Raw genomic sequence first — 16,876 nt, 5'->3', positions numbered from 1 at the left:
TTTTATCTAGAGGTTTTATTCTATCTAGAGGTTTTAAGGTATTTCTTGAGTTCTCCTGAGACAAGTGCTGATAAAGATAAGAGTTAGCCCTGAACAATTCAGGATTCTAAGTAAGGCAAGAAAAGTAACAAGAGATCTTTATTCATTATTCATTGTCCATGACTTCAAAAATAACCGTACCCTCTGCTTCAGCTTAATTTTAAAATATTGTCTTCAATGTCCCTTTCCACCCTTGGAAACAAACCATACCTACACACTTTCAGAATCTCCAGAAAGCCATTTTAGCTCTTCTAAGAGATTTGCAGTGACTGCCAGTGCTACCAGACTGGTTTGTTTGTTTGTTTGTTTGTTTTTGATAGATGCAGTGGCCAATTTTTTGAATTGAAAAAATCATAGGACTGACGCTAAGCCTTTGGAAGATCTCAGTACTAGACTATTAATGACAGTTATACTTGTGCAAGTAGTTATATATCTAGGTTACTGGGAAAACTTTGAGAATATGCTAGTGAAGCTGGCATAAAAATATGCCAGGAAACAGATATTGATATTATTGACCAGGAAGGTTAATTTTTTTCTCCCTCCTGTAGTGTTGCATATCAGAAAAAAGCATATATCTATCCCTTCTGGAATAATTAACAAGTCACCATTGCAAAGGAGCCATGATAAAACAGTTCCTATAAAATTCTGTTTTATTTCTTTGTGAACATGATGCATTCACACAATAGATATATATTTTTGCAAGCCTTACCTGGTGTACTTAGGGTTAATGTTGCTAGTACCCTGCTACTATCTCCTTGGTTGTGTTGCTACTAGGTGGTGTTGCTTGCAGATGTAATGCCAAATTTTGCACTTTAAAGGGAGCCTTGCTAAGTTTTGTACTGAGAAAAATAGTCTTGTACTGATGAAATATTATACTTTCAGCTAGGAAAAAAGCACCTAGGAGATATTTGCTATGTCACAACACTCAGAAATGTACTTTAAAATGAAACTATCAAACGTAATGAATTCTTCCAGTTAGCAATAGTCTCAGTAAACACATTTCTTTGACAAAGTTTTCTTTTCAGAGTCTGGCATGCCAGAGGTTGATGGGGGAGGGGATCTGCAAAAAGGAAATTTGTTCTTCTGTGGTGGAAGGAAAGCCATGAAAGAGGAAGGGTGAGCTAAGGTTATTTGGCTGGATGTCTTGTAATGAATGTCTCCTTAGTGTCCGTCACCTTTATGTGAAAACTACAGCAGATTAGTAGTTACCTTAGGCACAAAAAAGAAGAAGGAAATGTTAAATATGGAAAACACATTTTGAAGAACATTGTGAAAAATAAATCCTTCACAAATTCTAGTGGGCAAACAAAGGAACCAATCTCTATATCCTAGCATTATCCAAAAACTACTTCTCAAGAAAATATTTTTTGTCGATAGTGCTTGCTGTATGTTTTCACTGTGCTACTCCATCCCTGTATATAGGGTCCCAAAAGCAATGAAGGCAGAGTTTGCTGGCTCTTCAGTCTGCTTTAAAGAAGGCAGAAGTTATTGCTTCTGAGGTTAGTACTTCATTCTGAAAAAATATTGCTATTCCCAGTGAATATCTTAATAGTTATTACTGCAGTTACCACAAAATCCTGTCAGCTCCTTGGAGTATGAGCAAGTGGTATTGCTAGAATTCTGCTCTAGGCTTCTGCTTCCTTGCAAACTTCTCGTTCCAGGTTTTAATATCTTGCTTTTGTAACACTTTTCCACAATCCTGTTAGCAGTAGCTTCCTAATGGATATTTGAGTCTGTGTAATGAATGGTTAGTTCTCTGAACCCAAAGGATATAAAACCAGACAGAACTATCGTATCTCTGGGCTAGTGTTTCAGTGAAAGGTAAAATCTAAGAACCATGGTCCCACATCAGTAGGGGGCACATAAGTAGAGGGCACCAAAACAATGTCAGGAAACAGAACTGGATGACAGAAAATAGGTCAATTTACTTTTTTAGTGTTGTGAGAGGTTAATATTGGTATTCTGGAGCAGCAAGTGTTTATCCTCTGATTTACATTATAGTTCAAAACTTCCTACACAAATACTGCACCGTGAATACACTATATTTTCTTGCAGAGAACAGAATAAATAATATTTGACTCTTTCCTATGTAGCAGGAATTGTCTTGTGATGATACAGGGGATTTCATTAGATAGCAGATGAGCTTGGTGTAAAATAATCCCTGCAATGAGAGCCTCGTGACCTTTTAACCAGAGGGTGACTGCATTACAAGGCACAAAGTTAAGGTACTTTTCTGATTTGCCAGCCATTTCAGTCTCCAGAAAATGATCAGTCTCTGTGAATAGACACCTTTCCCAACCTATTCTTCAAACTCAGCTCACTCTAGCTCTTAAGTGAAAAGTTGTCCCTATGCTGTGTTGGTTTCGATAGCAGAGAAACTAAGAACAGTCACATAAAGATTGGTTCAGCCCCCTTTTTTTAACTTGAGTTTCATCTCCTAGAGCTGTTCAACCTAAATCCCTTATTCCTCAGAGACCCTGCTCAGACTGTCATTATAGAAAGGCAGGGAAAGAACCTTCTGCTCTTCTGCTCAACATAAGTTGGGAAAAAAAAGCCAGTGTGATGTAGCTGTAAAACCAGAAATTTCATTCAGAGGAACTTGAACTGATGACAGTAAGTGGAAAAGTTATGGACACAAATATTCCTCCCCTTTACTCCTTTCAGGATCATTTTGCTTGAAAGCATAGAGGACTTGCTAATCTATGTCCAAAAGGAGGGGACTGAGAGAAAAGGAGTCAGACTAGTCAGACTAAACACACCACAAGATTTTAAATATCTGTACTGGCTGTCCATGTCCAGGCACTGGTGGGGTGGGGGGGCTGCAGGGCTCCTCTGTGAGGAGGGGCTGAGGCTGCCCCATGCCGGACTCAAGCCAACTCCACTGACCCTGCCACTGTGCACAGCTGGGCCCAGCAGCCAAGATGGTGGTGCCTAGGAGAAAGTGTGTTTAAGAAAGTGCAAATACACTAGACGGGCAGTGAGGAATGAGAGGATTAAAAATAAATAAATAAAATAAAAAAATAAAAAGTGTTAGAAACAGCCCCATGAACACCAAAGTCAGAGAAGAAGGAGCGGAGAAGGTGCTCCAGGCACCAAAGCAAAGATTTCCCTCTAGTCCATGGAGAGGGCCATGATGCAGCAGATATCCACACTACAATCTGTGGAAAACCCCATGCTCGACTAGCAGTTATGTATAGAAAGACTACAGCCCATATACTGGAATAGGGGAAAAGTGTGAGGAGCAAGGAGTGGTGTGGTGGAGCTGTTATTGGCTGACCTCAATCACCATTAACAATCCCTTCTGCTCCCCTTGAAGGGGTCTCACTATCCAAACCTATTTTCATTGGCAATGAATTACATTCATTTTCCCCAGACTGAGTCTGTTTTACTGTCCCATGACAATAATTGGTAAGTGACCTTCCTGTCCTTACCTCAGTGAGCTTTTCCATCTTAATTTCTGCCCCTGTCCTGCTTAGGAGGAGGATTGAGAGAGCAGCTGGGTGGTCACATAGCAGCCAGCCAAGGTTAACCCACAGTGCCTAAAACCATAAAATTAAGACCACCTGATCTTCCAAAATAGAGAAAGCGTGGAAAGTGTGGAAAATTATTTTCCTCAAGATATAGTGGTAGTGTAGAACTAGGAATGACATTCCCTCCTTGTCCTTTTCCTAAATGATGAATGTGAAAATGTTTTTTGTTGTAACTGTGCTGCTATGCTTACACATCAGCTTTTACACTCACAACATTCTACCATGTCTTTGTGCTGAATGTAATTGTTTATTTCACAGGTTAAATGAGGTGAGCTGGTTTAAAATAATAACAATAATTATTTTTTTTGCTTTCTGTATATTTTTCTATATATACATTTAGGGGTGGGATTTATTTATTTATTTTGTGGAGCTAGCTAGTAAAGATAACAAAAATCCAAAGCACTGAAAAACATGCAGAAAAAGCAAGTCAGACTAATTTTATAGTAATTGAAGTGCACTGCAGAATTACATTTCTACAGTTGGCCGGTATATTTAGAACACTTCTTTTTGATAACTAACTTCTGTTCCTTTTTCATTTTATGTCATAACACTTTTTACATATTAACTATTTTTATTTTTAGAACACCTCTGCATTCTAGGGCTACATACAGCTGTAGAGGTTAACCACAAGCAATCCCTAACTTTGCTAGGTTTCACAAGAAACATATGGAAGACTAGTGCTGGAAAGAGATTTATCGGTTATCTTAGGAAGAAACTACCAGAAAGAGGACAAAGAAAACTATATGAACTTCTCACCCTTTCTTTCCCCAAGGAAAAAAAAAATAAAAAATAAAAATAAAATGATGCCTCAAAAAGATGCAGCATATCTGTAGTTTTTTAAATTTTTAATACAGGGCTGTGGCATAAAAGCATAACAAAATGTTTAAGGACATATTGCTGTTCATTTTTCTTTATGTGGGAACTGTGAGGCTGAATATGGGAGCTGAGAACCTGTATTGCTGCTTTCCTTCCCTATCTTGTTCTTGGAGTTCTCAGGAAAAGGCACAAATGTTCATATCCATGTGCCCACCAGGCATAAGCTAATTTTCTGACAGTCTTATTGATAACAGAATTAAAGTTCCAGTGCTTTCCTTTTTCTTATTTTCTTAGCTGCATCCTCCATACATATATACATACAAATATGTATGGACCAAAACTGCATCATATTATCCTTCACCCAGACACACAAGGATAGAATGAAAGAGTAATTTCATTTGTCTCAAATCCTCAGCCTAGGTTTTAAGCAAAAACACTGTTTAAGATACGTTGATATATATCAAGTATTACATGTAAGAAAACCCTACTTTCAATTTATGTCAAATAGCTTCTACTGTGAAGAGGAGAAATATGCCATTATCCAAATTTTTGCCATGAATGCTGTGCAAGATCGTGTAGATTCATAGAAACTTAGATTCATGGAATCACTGAATTGCAGAATGGCTCGGGTTGGAAGGGACCTTAAAGATCATCTAGTTCCAACCCCCCTATCATGGGCAGGGATACCTCCCACTAGATCAGGTTGCTCAAAGCACCATCCAATCTGCCTTGAACACTTTCAGGGATGGGGCACCCATAACATATCATCTCTACTTAGAAGAAGTTTCTGAGATTATAGCTCAATGATATTGAAATTTGTCCATTTTGGGGTCTGATGTCTGATTGCATTAACAAGACATATATATGTGATTTAAATATCTGATGTTATTTTCTCTCTTTTCTCTTCCTCTCTTTTTTTTTTCTCAGAACAAATTATGACATCGACATCTAAAGGAATTTTCCGGCCATTTTTGATTATCTTCATTGTCCTTGGTTGTTTCATGGCATTTATACTAATTTATATTAAACCAACAAACAGCTGGATCTCTGGTCCTATAGAATCAGCCAGCTCAGTTTTGAAAATGAAGAACTTCTTTTCTTCCAAAACTGATAATGTTAACGAGACTACTATTTTGATCTGGGTTTGGCCATTTGGTCAGACATTTGATCTAACATCCTGCCAAACAATGTTCAACATCCATGGGTGCCATCTGACTATTGACCGCTCCCTATATAACAAATCCCACGCAGTTCTCATTCATCACAGGGACATTAGCTGGGATCTGACTAATTTACCTCAGCAAGCCAGGCCACCATTCCAGAAATGGATTTGGATGAACTTGGAGTCTCCAACTCATACTCCACAAAAAAGCGGCATTGAACACCTCTTTAACCTGACCCTTACTTATCGGCGTGATTCAGATATTCAGGTGCCTTACGGCTTCATGATGGTCGGTACAAGTTCCTTTACATATGAAGTGCCAAGTAAAGAAAACTTGGTGTGTTGGGTTGTAAGTAACTGGAACCCTGAGCATGCTCGAGTCAAGTATTACAATGAGCTTAGCAAATACATTGAAATCCATACCTATGGGCAAGCCTTCGGAGACTACGTCAATGATAAAAACTTAATTCCAACTATCTCTACTTGTAAATTCTACCTTTCATTTGAAAATTCAATCCACAAAGATTATATTACTGAGAAACTTTACAATGCTCTTCTGGCTGGATCAGTACCAGTTGTACTGGGCCCTTCCAGAGAAAACTATGAGAATTACATTCCATCAGATTCTTTCATACACGTGGAAGATTTTCTCTCCCCAAGAGAGTTGGCAGAATATCTTCTAATGCTTGACAAAAATAACAAGATGTACCTTAGTTATTTCAACTGGAAAAAGGATTTCTCAGTGCATCTTCCTAGGTTTTGGGAATCACATGCATGTCTTGCTTGTGATCATGTGAAAAGACACCAGGAATACAAGTCAATTGGAAATTTAGAAAAATGGTTTTGGAATTAATCTCTGTGTGTGTGTGTATGTCTGTGTGTGTGCGCGTGTGCACTTTTTTGAAGACGCCAGAAGAATCTTTAGTCCAAGTGGAGAGGAAAGAAATAAGAAAAAAAAAAAAAGAAGAAGAAGGAAGAGAAAACCTTATGTCATGGTTTATCAGCTATCCTCCCTTGGCTGTCCTATTTATATTTTGTAAGAGATTTTAAAGATCATGAGCAGCAGTCATCAATACTCAGTTTTAAATTATAATGTACATACTAATTATGTGCACTGAAGAATATTTGATTGTTTACTATAATTTTTAAACAAGATTTTTCACATTGTCTGTGAAGTATGCCTCAGTCTTGCACATAAAGTAGTCATTTTTAACATTTTTTTTCCTTTTTTAAAAGATTTTATTTGCTTTTTAACCTATTTGGAAAATGAGGACACGACTCTTAAATGCCATAGAGAATTTTAAGAACATAATTTTCTGTTCTATTCTGAAATGTGTGTAATGTTTTAAAAAACAGTAAAGTTTTTTTATGGGTCATCTTGTATTTTAAGAACACAGTGAAGTTCAATATCTGACATTATTCCAGTGTGATCAATCACACCCCTTTTTAAGGATGCAGAATGTAGAAATACACAATAGCAGACACTCTGTTTCTAAAAAGGATGAGTTTCCTAAGAAACAGCTCCTAGAGTTACTTTAGGAATATGTTTGTTACTCTCCAAAGTGTAGAGAAAGCCAGATATAAACAAGATGAACAATCTTAGTGATCAAAGCCCGATTCATCCAACTTTTGAATGCATTTAAATTCAGCATGTCCTTAATTTTCCTTGTGTATCAAGTATTGTTTACCTGAATCAGGGCTCTAATTGGTGTTATACAGAAGTAAACAGATTTTAATATAGGCATTTGATCGCATCAGACTAGTGCACTGAATTCAGCTGGTAATAGTAACCTTTCAGAAATAGCTTGTTAAAAGATTCTAGAAATTTCTCTCTCTCTCTCTCTTTTTTTTAATTGTCAAATTTCTCTCCAATTCTGTATAGATCTGTTGAACTGTAATTATAGTTGGACAACTTGCTGAGTGGCGAGTTTCTTTTCTGAAAGTAATATGCTGAAAATCAGTAAATAAGTTATCAAGATGACATATTCAACCATTCAACTCATTAAGCTAATGAGTTTTGTTTTCTGAAAATATTTTATGTGACAGGTATAAACAAATGCATTCTTAAAAACAGTAGATGCTTTCAAAATCTGAATATACAAGCAGATTTTTAAGTATTAAATTTGCTCTGATAACAAATACAGAAATGTGATGATTGTCATGATTGTTAAAAATACGTCTGTTTCTAATGTGTGTCATTTGATTTTATTACTTTTTTCTTTCAACAGCTAAGACTTAAATTTTGGATTGCTGTGTATAGTACAAGGTTAGTTTAATGACGTAGACATATGGATATATTTTGATGCCAACTGAAAGCCAATCAGCTTGGATTTTTAGGTCAAAATATTAGAGATTACAGTTTCTACTGAGTTGCAGTCAGCTCTCAGAATCTTGTGTCTACTATTTTGATATGTTTTAAAATCATACGAGAAATGTGAATTCTTTTCTGACTATATTATCTTTTCTTTAAACTACAGAAAGAGTTGTAAAAGAAATTGAAGTAAAAGAAATGTTAAAAGGTACAAACTCACTGGTAAGCATCACACAGTAAAATTCGTACATTGTTCCAATAGTTAACAGATGAACATTGAGTTCAAACTTTTGAGACATCCCTAAGAAAAAGAAAATAACATGTAAAAAGCTTGAAACATGAAGGTATAATATGCTTTTCATTTACTGTGAACAAATACATGTCCTGCTACTAAAGTAAGGCCTGGTAAAAGAAGCTACATACAGAAAAGAATGAAAAAAGTCTAAAGGTTTAACTGGAAAAACTTCTAGTTATGTGATGTAGAAGACCTTGATGAAGCAATTAATTGATAAGTACTTAAGATTAAATTTGCAGGCAACAAGTTTGCTGCAATAATGGATCAAGTTATAAGTGATGATAAGCATTAAGAAACAATAAAGTGATTTGTGAGATACTTTGTTTACCCTAGGCCGGAATAGAAACATAGAAGGCTGAAAGAGTAATATATTTACATTTCTGAACTCAGAAACTCATCTGAAAATCTTAGAGAAACACTTGTGTTCTCCCTATGTTCTCCCTATGTCTCCATTTAGATATTTATTTATACTGTGTATTGCTGTCTTAAAAAAACTAATTTACAAGATACTGTGAACCTCCTAAATTCACCAGCATTCCACTAGGAAAAAAGATGGGCTTACCTTGCAAATTAATGCAACATAAGGAAACCCAGTCTTCTAAAACCAAGTGTTGACATCATTGTAATGTGAATAATATTTCTATCATTTTGAAGGCAAGTGGCTATTGCCCACAGGAACAAAACCTTTCTGTTTCTTCATACTTTTTGTTTTCAGGGCTGTGAAATTCTCAGCTGCTGAATATGGCACTGCTTTGGCTAGATTACCTGATTTCCTTGATGCTGGAATTTGGAAGTTCTTTGCAATGACCTCAGTGGAAGTATACTCACCCTTTGGTGAACATGCACAGTCATTTATTTCATTCCTCATTCCAGATAGCAGGAGTTGTGCTGCGCATTACAAAGCCTTAGTCTAAGGAGACTAATTCCTTGGCTTCAAGATTCAGCTGATAAATTCTTATATTAATAACAAGTAAGCACAATAATGAGATGAGATGGGAATATATATTACTTGTTACTAAAAAGATAAATAGGAGTACACACTGGAAAATTTTGAAATATATGCTAAGTGTTAAGCCTGCAAGTAATATTGTTACTTCTGTGAGAACTGGATCCAGCCAGCATGGCTAATCTTGTGCTGAATTTTAAGGTACATGACAGTCTTTTGCTGGAACTGGAAAAGGAGTCGTTCTTGTCACAAAAACTCTACACAAGCTTGTATACTTTGCCTTCAGGATGCATTACTTGAATTGTTTCAAAGATTAATAAAACAGGGGAGAAATTTAAACCAGATTGAAATGACTAAGAATCATGATCAAATCCTAACATGAGACGTGGCCCTGATGCCTCACTAATATTCCTGAAGTGTGTGGTCTGGAACATAAGTGAGTCAGCCATTTTATGAAGATTTTAGGGGGATCTACGTGTATTGTCAAGCCTTAAGCAGTCCTGAATGTAAAGAGCTTTGCTGACAGAAGCTGTAACATCTTTAGGCATATCCAGCCTAGGTGGTAAATGATGGGAACAATGGATGTAAATTATCTGGACTTCATGCATGCAAAAATGCAGTCTGCCTGGACCTACACACCTAACTCACAGAAGATTGATTCCAGTCTGTCTGTGCTCTTTCTGTGTGCCATCCTACGTGAACAATTAGCATAATGGATTCAAATAGTAAATCACTTTGAAGGAGAATGGGCAAAAATAATTAATTATGGAAAGAAAAATTACACGGAATTAGTTAAAATGGAAAACAAGGCATTATTTATGCCAAGGTACCACTGTCAAAAGAAGATGCTTGTACAATAAAAGAGAAATTAAAGATGAGAAATCACATCAATTCTTACTATTTTCGTAACAATTTTATTTCAGCCAGTCAGTTCATTTTATTTGCCAGGCCACTAATCCAGCAGCATGCTTGTCACATATTATATTATCAGTCATTGAAGATAGAGAGTAATCATTATTCTTTCTTTTACTATATGTTCTTTTGGTTGTTTATAGGAATTCTGTGCTACACTGAACTATCAACATTATACTGCCTTAATCAGTGTGGAAAATAAGATCCAAAACAGATAAAATGCTAACATCAGATACATTGCTATCCCACTGAATGTGAACAGACATCAGACAAACTGGCAGCAGATCCTTCTAAAGCAGACTTTTCCTTTCATTTCACCAACACTCAATGACCATAGCAGCTCATGCTCAATGTGAGATCTCCCTTCCTTAGCAAATCTGGGTTGCCAGTTTCTTTGAATGCCTCTTGCCATCAAGGTGACCGTGATTGCAATGAACAAGCAGCCTGAGCGAGGCCCACAGACTGCAAGAAAGAACCAGCAACATATTTGGTTTTTAAGAAATACATCAAATGAAATGAAAGATGGACTGAGAGAGCTAGAATATGGATGTGGGGCTGCATGTTACACTGTCTGTGTAACTGGCACTGCTGATCACAGTAAACAGACAGTTACTGGCTCTAGCTACCTATGTTCACTTCTCAACCTGGAACTGAAGAAAAAAAAAAAAAAAAACTACCATATAATTTTATCTTATCAGGCAAGCATCAATTAAATAACCAGTAATTGTTGCTGATTATTCAAGAATGACACTCCTGTTGGCCTTGTATTATCTCTTTTATTAGATAAAAAATGACATTGGGGGAGGAAGACTGAAGTCTGTCAGTAAGCTAATCATATTTCCTGTTTGACATGAAGAATTCTTATTCTTAATCTTTTCTTTTTTTGATTTTGAAATAAATCCTTCTGCACTTATGCAATAATGCTTTTTGAAGCTAGTTCAGGAAGGACCTTAAGAACATGCATATGACCATGAGACTCAAGCACATGCTAAAATTTAAGAGCATCTAAGTTTTTTAATGCACTGTGGTTTCTAACAGTATATTTTTACTGTTTTTGGGAATTGTGCCAGAGAGCACAGTCTATAGCACAGGCCAACTTGTGTGTCCATGGGTCTATTCTGTGAGTAAACTGGCTACTCCAAATTGAAAACTCTTCAGACTGGCTTAGTGCTTATCCATCAGACTTTGGCCCTACTCTTGTGCTTCAGCATATAACGTATGCCACCATCATCTCATGTCATCCACTCAGCATGACACCCCACCTTACAGCTTCTCTGTGCTGTGCACTTGGGTATTGAATACAGAGGTGAGAGCAGCTGAGGCTTGCTGAGATGGTATTTAGAATACTCTCCTAAGAAGAAAGTATAAAACCTGGTCACATCTGCTTCCATTTAACCCAGACTGAGTATGTCCTAGAGGGGATGAATCTAATCACAGAACAACCATAGAATATCCTGAGTTGGTAGGGACCCATGAGGATCATCGAGTCCAACTCCTGACTCTGCAAAGAGCAACCTAAGAGGTAAACCATGTATCAAAGAGCATTGACCAAATGCTATTTGGGCATTTAAACATGAACCCCTGATTTACCTCTTATTTGCTTTCTGAGGATAAGAAAAGGCATATAATTGAAAAACAGCAAGTGGTCTTATTCCCTCTGTTGAGGAAATGTTTGCATCCTTCATCTTGGAGAAGTATATAACCAGAAACATCTGAGTTGTAAGTAAATTAATTGGACTACTTATTTAAGCTAAACTAGAAGTTTGGGAACTAGAGATCAACAGCCTGGGAGAGACAAAGGGCACCAGCGTGTCTGTGCAGGCTGACAGGGAAGCTTCTGACCTATTTAAATCTAATGGTGGAAGTTAGTCAAATATTCAAGTGCTTCCTTCATCCAAATCAGTAAACTATTGAGAAGAGAAGCTAGGTGAAGTACTTGTTTATCTAACAGTTGGTGGGTATTCTTTTGAACGTTGGATGACAATTCTGCTGTTTTGTTTGTTTTGTTTTGTTTTTCTAATATAAGTGTTTTTTAGATGTTAGACCTCAATCAATACAAATACAATTCATACAAAATGGTTGTTTAAGCCTCATCTGTTACTTCGTGCTCATGCAAATACTCCACTGAAGTCAGTAGCTGATTTCGGACATTCCTATTCAATAATACAGAATGAGCCCAGAGTGGAATGGATGGGGTAAAAAGCAACCTTCTCATTCGTGAATGTTTTCCTTCTAATATATGAATAAAAAGTTCTAGTGCTACAGCCCATTCTAACTTCAAAGAATCAGTGTAGCATTCATACTGGTTAGATATGTTCATAAAAAATACAGAAATGACAAGAAACTGATTAAATAAACCATGCAGTAGTAATTTTAATTCATGGCACAAATGCCACAGAATGATACAGATAATAAAACCATAAACTCATGAGAAATAATTAGTCCTAGAGACATCATCCTGTGGTTTCTGTATTGGAAAAAGTCACTTAATTACTCTATTGGAAAGCTATTTAATTGAGAAACCTTTATGTTGCCATATTCTCCATACAATTAAGTGAACCCAACAGTTTCTGTGCAGTAGAGAGTTCAGAGATTTGGTCACATGGCAGAGCCTTTCACCTCAGGGTTAATTGCCTGAATTATGAGGAGGTTGGTGCAGGTGGCTATTTGGGAACCCCTAGCAGGTGATACTGTGATCTCAACCAGGCTTCTAATTCCTACTTTTAGCTAAGGAGGTAAAGAACTGAAGTGAGACTCATGTGACATCTTTGCGCATTTCTTAGTGCACAGACAGGGTGACCTAGGGTGCTCCCAGTCCTGCAGCCTGTACCATGCCTGTATGTGATTACACAGGCATGTGTAATCTGTTGTCTTCAAGAGCATTGGCATTTCTTTGAAGTATGGTGCTTGTCTGCACAAATGAAGTATTCATACCTGGGGGAACTCTTCATTAACATTCCTAAGTAAATAATTAGTAAAAAAAAAATAAAAAAAAAATCATTTTATCATTGCGAATTGGCAGGAAAAGCAATTGTTGGTTATTCTGTATATGAATTAGTCCAGCATAAGACAGGCTTTCATTAAACCCTGTCCCCCTGACTTGATACAGACAGTTTGGATCTATATACAAGGACATGCATGACAGCAAAATGTGAAAGATAGACCATAAACTAATACTTAAATCTATGAAATTGGGATAAATTTCCTCCGGAGCCTTGAAGCTATAACTAACCACTTAGCAGCACCAAATGAAAATGTTCCCATCAGTCCTTTTCCTTATAACATGTTATGAAAAGCCGGTCTGATACATGTATGATGTTTGATAAATAATTTAACCATAACATCTATATTTTCCTTTGCTGTTTTCTTTTGTAATATATATGTTAAATGAGATTAAAAAGTATGGAAAGTTAACTCCCTTGGTGCAGGTTAATGTTTCAAGGATTCAATGGATATCCTGAAGACAACAAAATGAGAAGATTTTCCATCTATACAAAATCCTAATGTGCCAAACTGCTTCCAGTGAATAATAATAATAATAATAATAATTAAAAACAAAAGAAAGTTACATATGTCTTTTTATTAGGATTTGCAAAATCTTCTATTAACGCACTGTAATTTTGCACTATTTTGTAAGAAAATAAAAAAAAAGGAAAAAGAAAAAAAAGGAACTGACAAATAAACAGAAAAAAAAAAATCTAAAAATAGATGCCAAATGTATAGTTTGTAAAATACTATTTTTCTTACATAAGGTGTCATCATATAGTGAATCTGTGTTATTGTAAACTGTGAAAAATGTGATGTACTGTTGTGACACAGCCTGTCGAGGGCCATTTCTAACACACAGATTAGTCACCTGGACTTCTTTATATATGAAACATATTCATAAATCTGATATCACTTTTATACTTATTTTTTGTAGGCTATTTTTCCACATTTACAACACAACTGTTATTTTATATCAAACATTAATTTTGCTTTAAAATATTGTTTAAATAGGTGGGTGGGTGTCTTAAATGTGCCAGATGTTCAAAACTGTAACAAGGTACTTCAGAAACTATTCTTTGCAAAGCTGTAATGCTGCTGAAATTCAAAATGTTTTGTTGAACAAGCAGGCATACTGTCAATAAACAATAGTTTCTGGTCCATGATAATGATGATAATGTTACATTCACTAGGATAAATGCCTGGTAGTTATGAGCTGCATTTCTCTATCTTTCTCTCTGCTGGAGAAACAATACTGGGTGCCATAGCTGAATGTCATAGATATTCAGCCACTTGCATGATGTGCCATGGACTTGACCTCCAAAATACATTGGTGAGAATTAGGAGAAAAACCCTAAAGCTGCTTGTCCTGATTCAAACCCACTTCGGGCATGGATCATGTTAACATGGGATTGCACTCAGGACTGGCACAATCTTCGTAAAGATAGTAAGTTCTCTATGTAGAAACATGGGACCACATTTACTCTCCTAGTGAAAGATCAGGACCAAAGTTCCTTTCTTGTGTATTTGAGCTTACACACATAACATCGAATGGGATCTGATATGAATCCTTTATTCATGTTCTCAACTAATAATATTTCTTGTACTGACAACTTAATCTTTTATATGTTTTAAATAGCATACATAATGCATAAATTCATGTGTAAGAAATAATAACCATGGAAAACTGAATTTTAATAAAAGAATGAAAACCATTCTTATCTGCAGGCACATTTTAAGATGCCATGTTAAAAGGAAATATTGTAAAAAGCTGTATTTTTTATTTGTTAGTGATTGTATATTTTGCCCCATGACGTTTTATAACAGGAATTCTACCAAACTGTTTCTTTGTTACCTTCGAACAATATCATCACCCTGAGATGCATCTAAAAAAATGTAGAGGTTTAGCCACTGATGTTTTTCAGTATATTTTTAATTTGATGTTGTTGTTAATCTTTGTTCTGATTACCTATAACTATGGTCAGAATTTTAAACACAATTTGACTGCAGTCAGAAGATACCTACTGTATGAAACCATAGGTAACTGTAACCATTTCAAGGACTTTCATCATTTCTGTGAAATTAATCTTTCTGAACTCTGATTCTGACATGGTTAACAAGCAGCTCACTGACTCTTATTTATTGAGCACTGGAATTCACCCCAAAGGATAAACACTGAATTATGTAAATAATAGTGCTCTATATAAGCCTAACAAATTATTGTAATAGGTATATTTAAAATAAAAGAAAACATTCTAAGTGTACTACAGTCTTTGATCATTATTTTGTAGGTGTAATGCCATTCTTTTTCCTTTGGAGTTCTCAACAAGAGCCATATGTAAAGATTGTTGCTAGTCATTCCCATGACTTCTGGCTGAGATTTCACAAACAGTATTTTGCTTTTTTTTAAGCTGTTACACACAAAATCATTGCAAGTGGTCAGGGTCAGAATGAATTCATGTGGACTCTTGTATGACTTTCCTGTGTACAATAAGCAACATAGCTAAATCTTTATGGTACTACTGTTGAACTTTGCCTTGCTGTTGACGATGCAAAGTGGCACTCTTTGAGCAATCATTTGATTTTCCTGAAAGTACAAGACATTTACTACTGGAAAATAGGCTTTATTAGGTCTATGTATTCTTACAAAATAAATTATCTTTAAAATTTCTCAGAGGATAATCAATGGAGAAGTAATTTACATGTTCATATTTCATTGCTTTACTGTACAATTAACCTATATTCACAGAGCTTAACTGTATGTCTACAACAGCAAGTGGTTAACACAGTGGTGTCAGTTTTATTTCCAAGTATGTATGCAAAAAAAATAAATAAATAAAATTGAAATATATGCCAGTGAAATAAATGTACTAACTAATGCAGCATTCCCAATGGAACAGAGCATTTGGTCCCCATGATAACAGAAGCAAGGCAGAATATTATTTTTGGCTACAATGCAACTTGTAGAATGGGTTAGGGTGTTCAAAAATCCTTCTCCTTCCCATTAGGTGGGTAATTTGCTTTCCACCTGAGCTAAAGCTTCGCTAACTTGGATACATTCTTTAAAAGTTTCTTAGATTTATGTCATTTGCTCAAACAGAATTATCATTATCTTCAACTTAGCCATGAAAAATGCATAGGCAAATTATTTTTTTAATAGTACATTGGAAAGAAATCCCTGTCACATTTCATTTTTCACTCCTTCTCATTTCCTCTTCTTACATTCAGAAGCCAAATCAAAAAGTCAGGATAGGACAACTAATACAACCTTCTGCCTTTAAAACAGAACTTTGTTTCTCAAAGAATCCATTTAATTTGTCCCTCTCAAATACAAACCCCTTCTGGATACACAAACTTATTGGACATAAAGCCTTACTTGTTTGGAAAACCAGGTCAGAAGCAACTGACTTAGTGATCTGCCTCTAGAAGCACAGCCCTGAAGTGAAAGCCAGAAGCAGTTGTGCACAGAAGGTGTGCAGGTTTCTAGCACTGCCAGCAGTAGGGTTCCAGAAGCTGAAACCACATCTATGAGTGATAAGGCTGCTGTGGGTACAACTTCCTCATGCAGTAAAACAAGCAATAACCCCACATTAGCTTTACACAGGCTGGTACTTTGGCACAAAACAGTGCATTGAACTGAATATATAGCCAGCGTGAGTCTGAGAGCAGGCTACCACCTCTCAGCAAAGCTGATATAGAAGTTAAAACAGACAAATAGTTACAGCACTTCTGGGTCCATCAGCTGGTTGTACCCTGCCACACCACGTTACAAAATACCCTGTGTCGATTCTCACTAAAATAGCAGCTTCCTTCCAAGTCTAATATTTTCTCAACACGTATTTTAATTCCAATAAAGTTTTTGGATAGGATAACAAGCCTT

General features: G+C 36.1%; 1 protein-coding gene across 9 annotated transcripts in view; it reads left to right on the top strand.

The window, feature by feature from the left end:
* The window catches only part of FUT9 (fucosyltransferase 9), a 119,757-nt gene extending 104,497 nt beyond the window's left edge, over positions 1 to 15,260 (top strand). For 7 of the 9 annotated variants that reach the window (XM_035320006.1, XM_035320003.1, XM_035320008.1 and 4 more), the window contains one exon: positions 5,313 to 15,260. In XM_035320006.1, coding sequence (XP_035175897.1) covers positions 5,321 to 6,400 — 1,080 coding nt within the window. In that variant the 5' untranslated portion in view covers positions 5,313 to 5,320 and the 3' untranslated portion in view covers positions 6,401 to 15,260. Of the gene's footprint in view, positions 1 to 30; positions 1,156 to 5,312 lie in introns of all 9 variants that reach the window. The other 2 variants (XM_035320007.1, XM_035320005.1) reach the window with 2 other exon arrangements.
* The last annotated feature ends 1,616 nt before the right edge of the window (positions 15,261 to 16,876 follow it).

This window comes from Oxyura jamaicensis, chromosome 3 (assembly GCF_011077185.1).
Source record: "Oxyura jamaicensis isolate SHBP4307 breed ruddy duck chromosome 3, BPBGC_Ojam_1.0, whole genome shotgun sequence".
Classification (NCBI taxonomy): domain Eukaryota; kingdom Metazoa; phylum Chordata; class Aves; order Anseriformes; family Anatidae; genus Oxyura; species Oxyura jamaicensis.
Note: the sequence above shows the minus strand (reverse complement) of the source record. Positions and strands in the feature narration are given on the sequence as shown.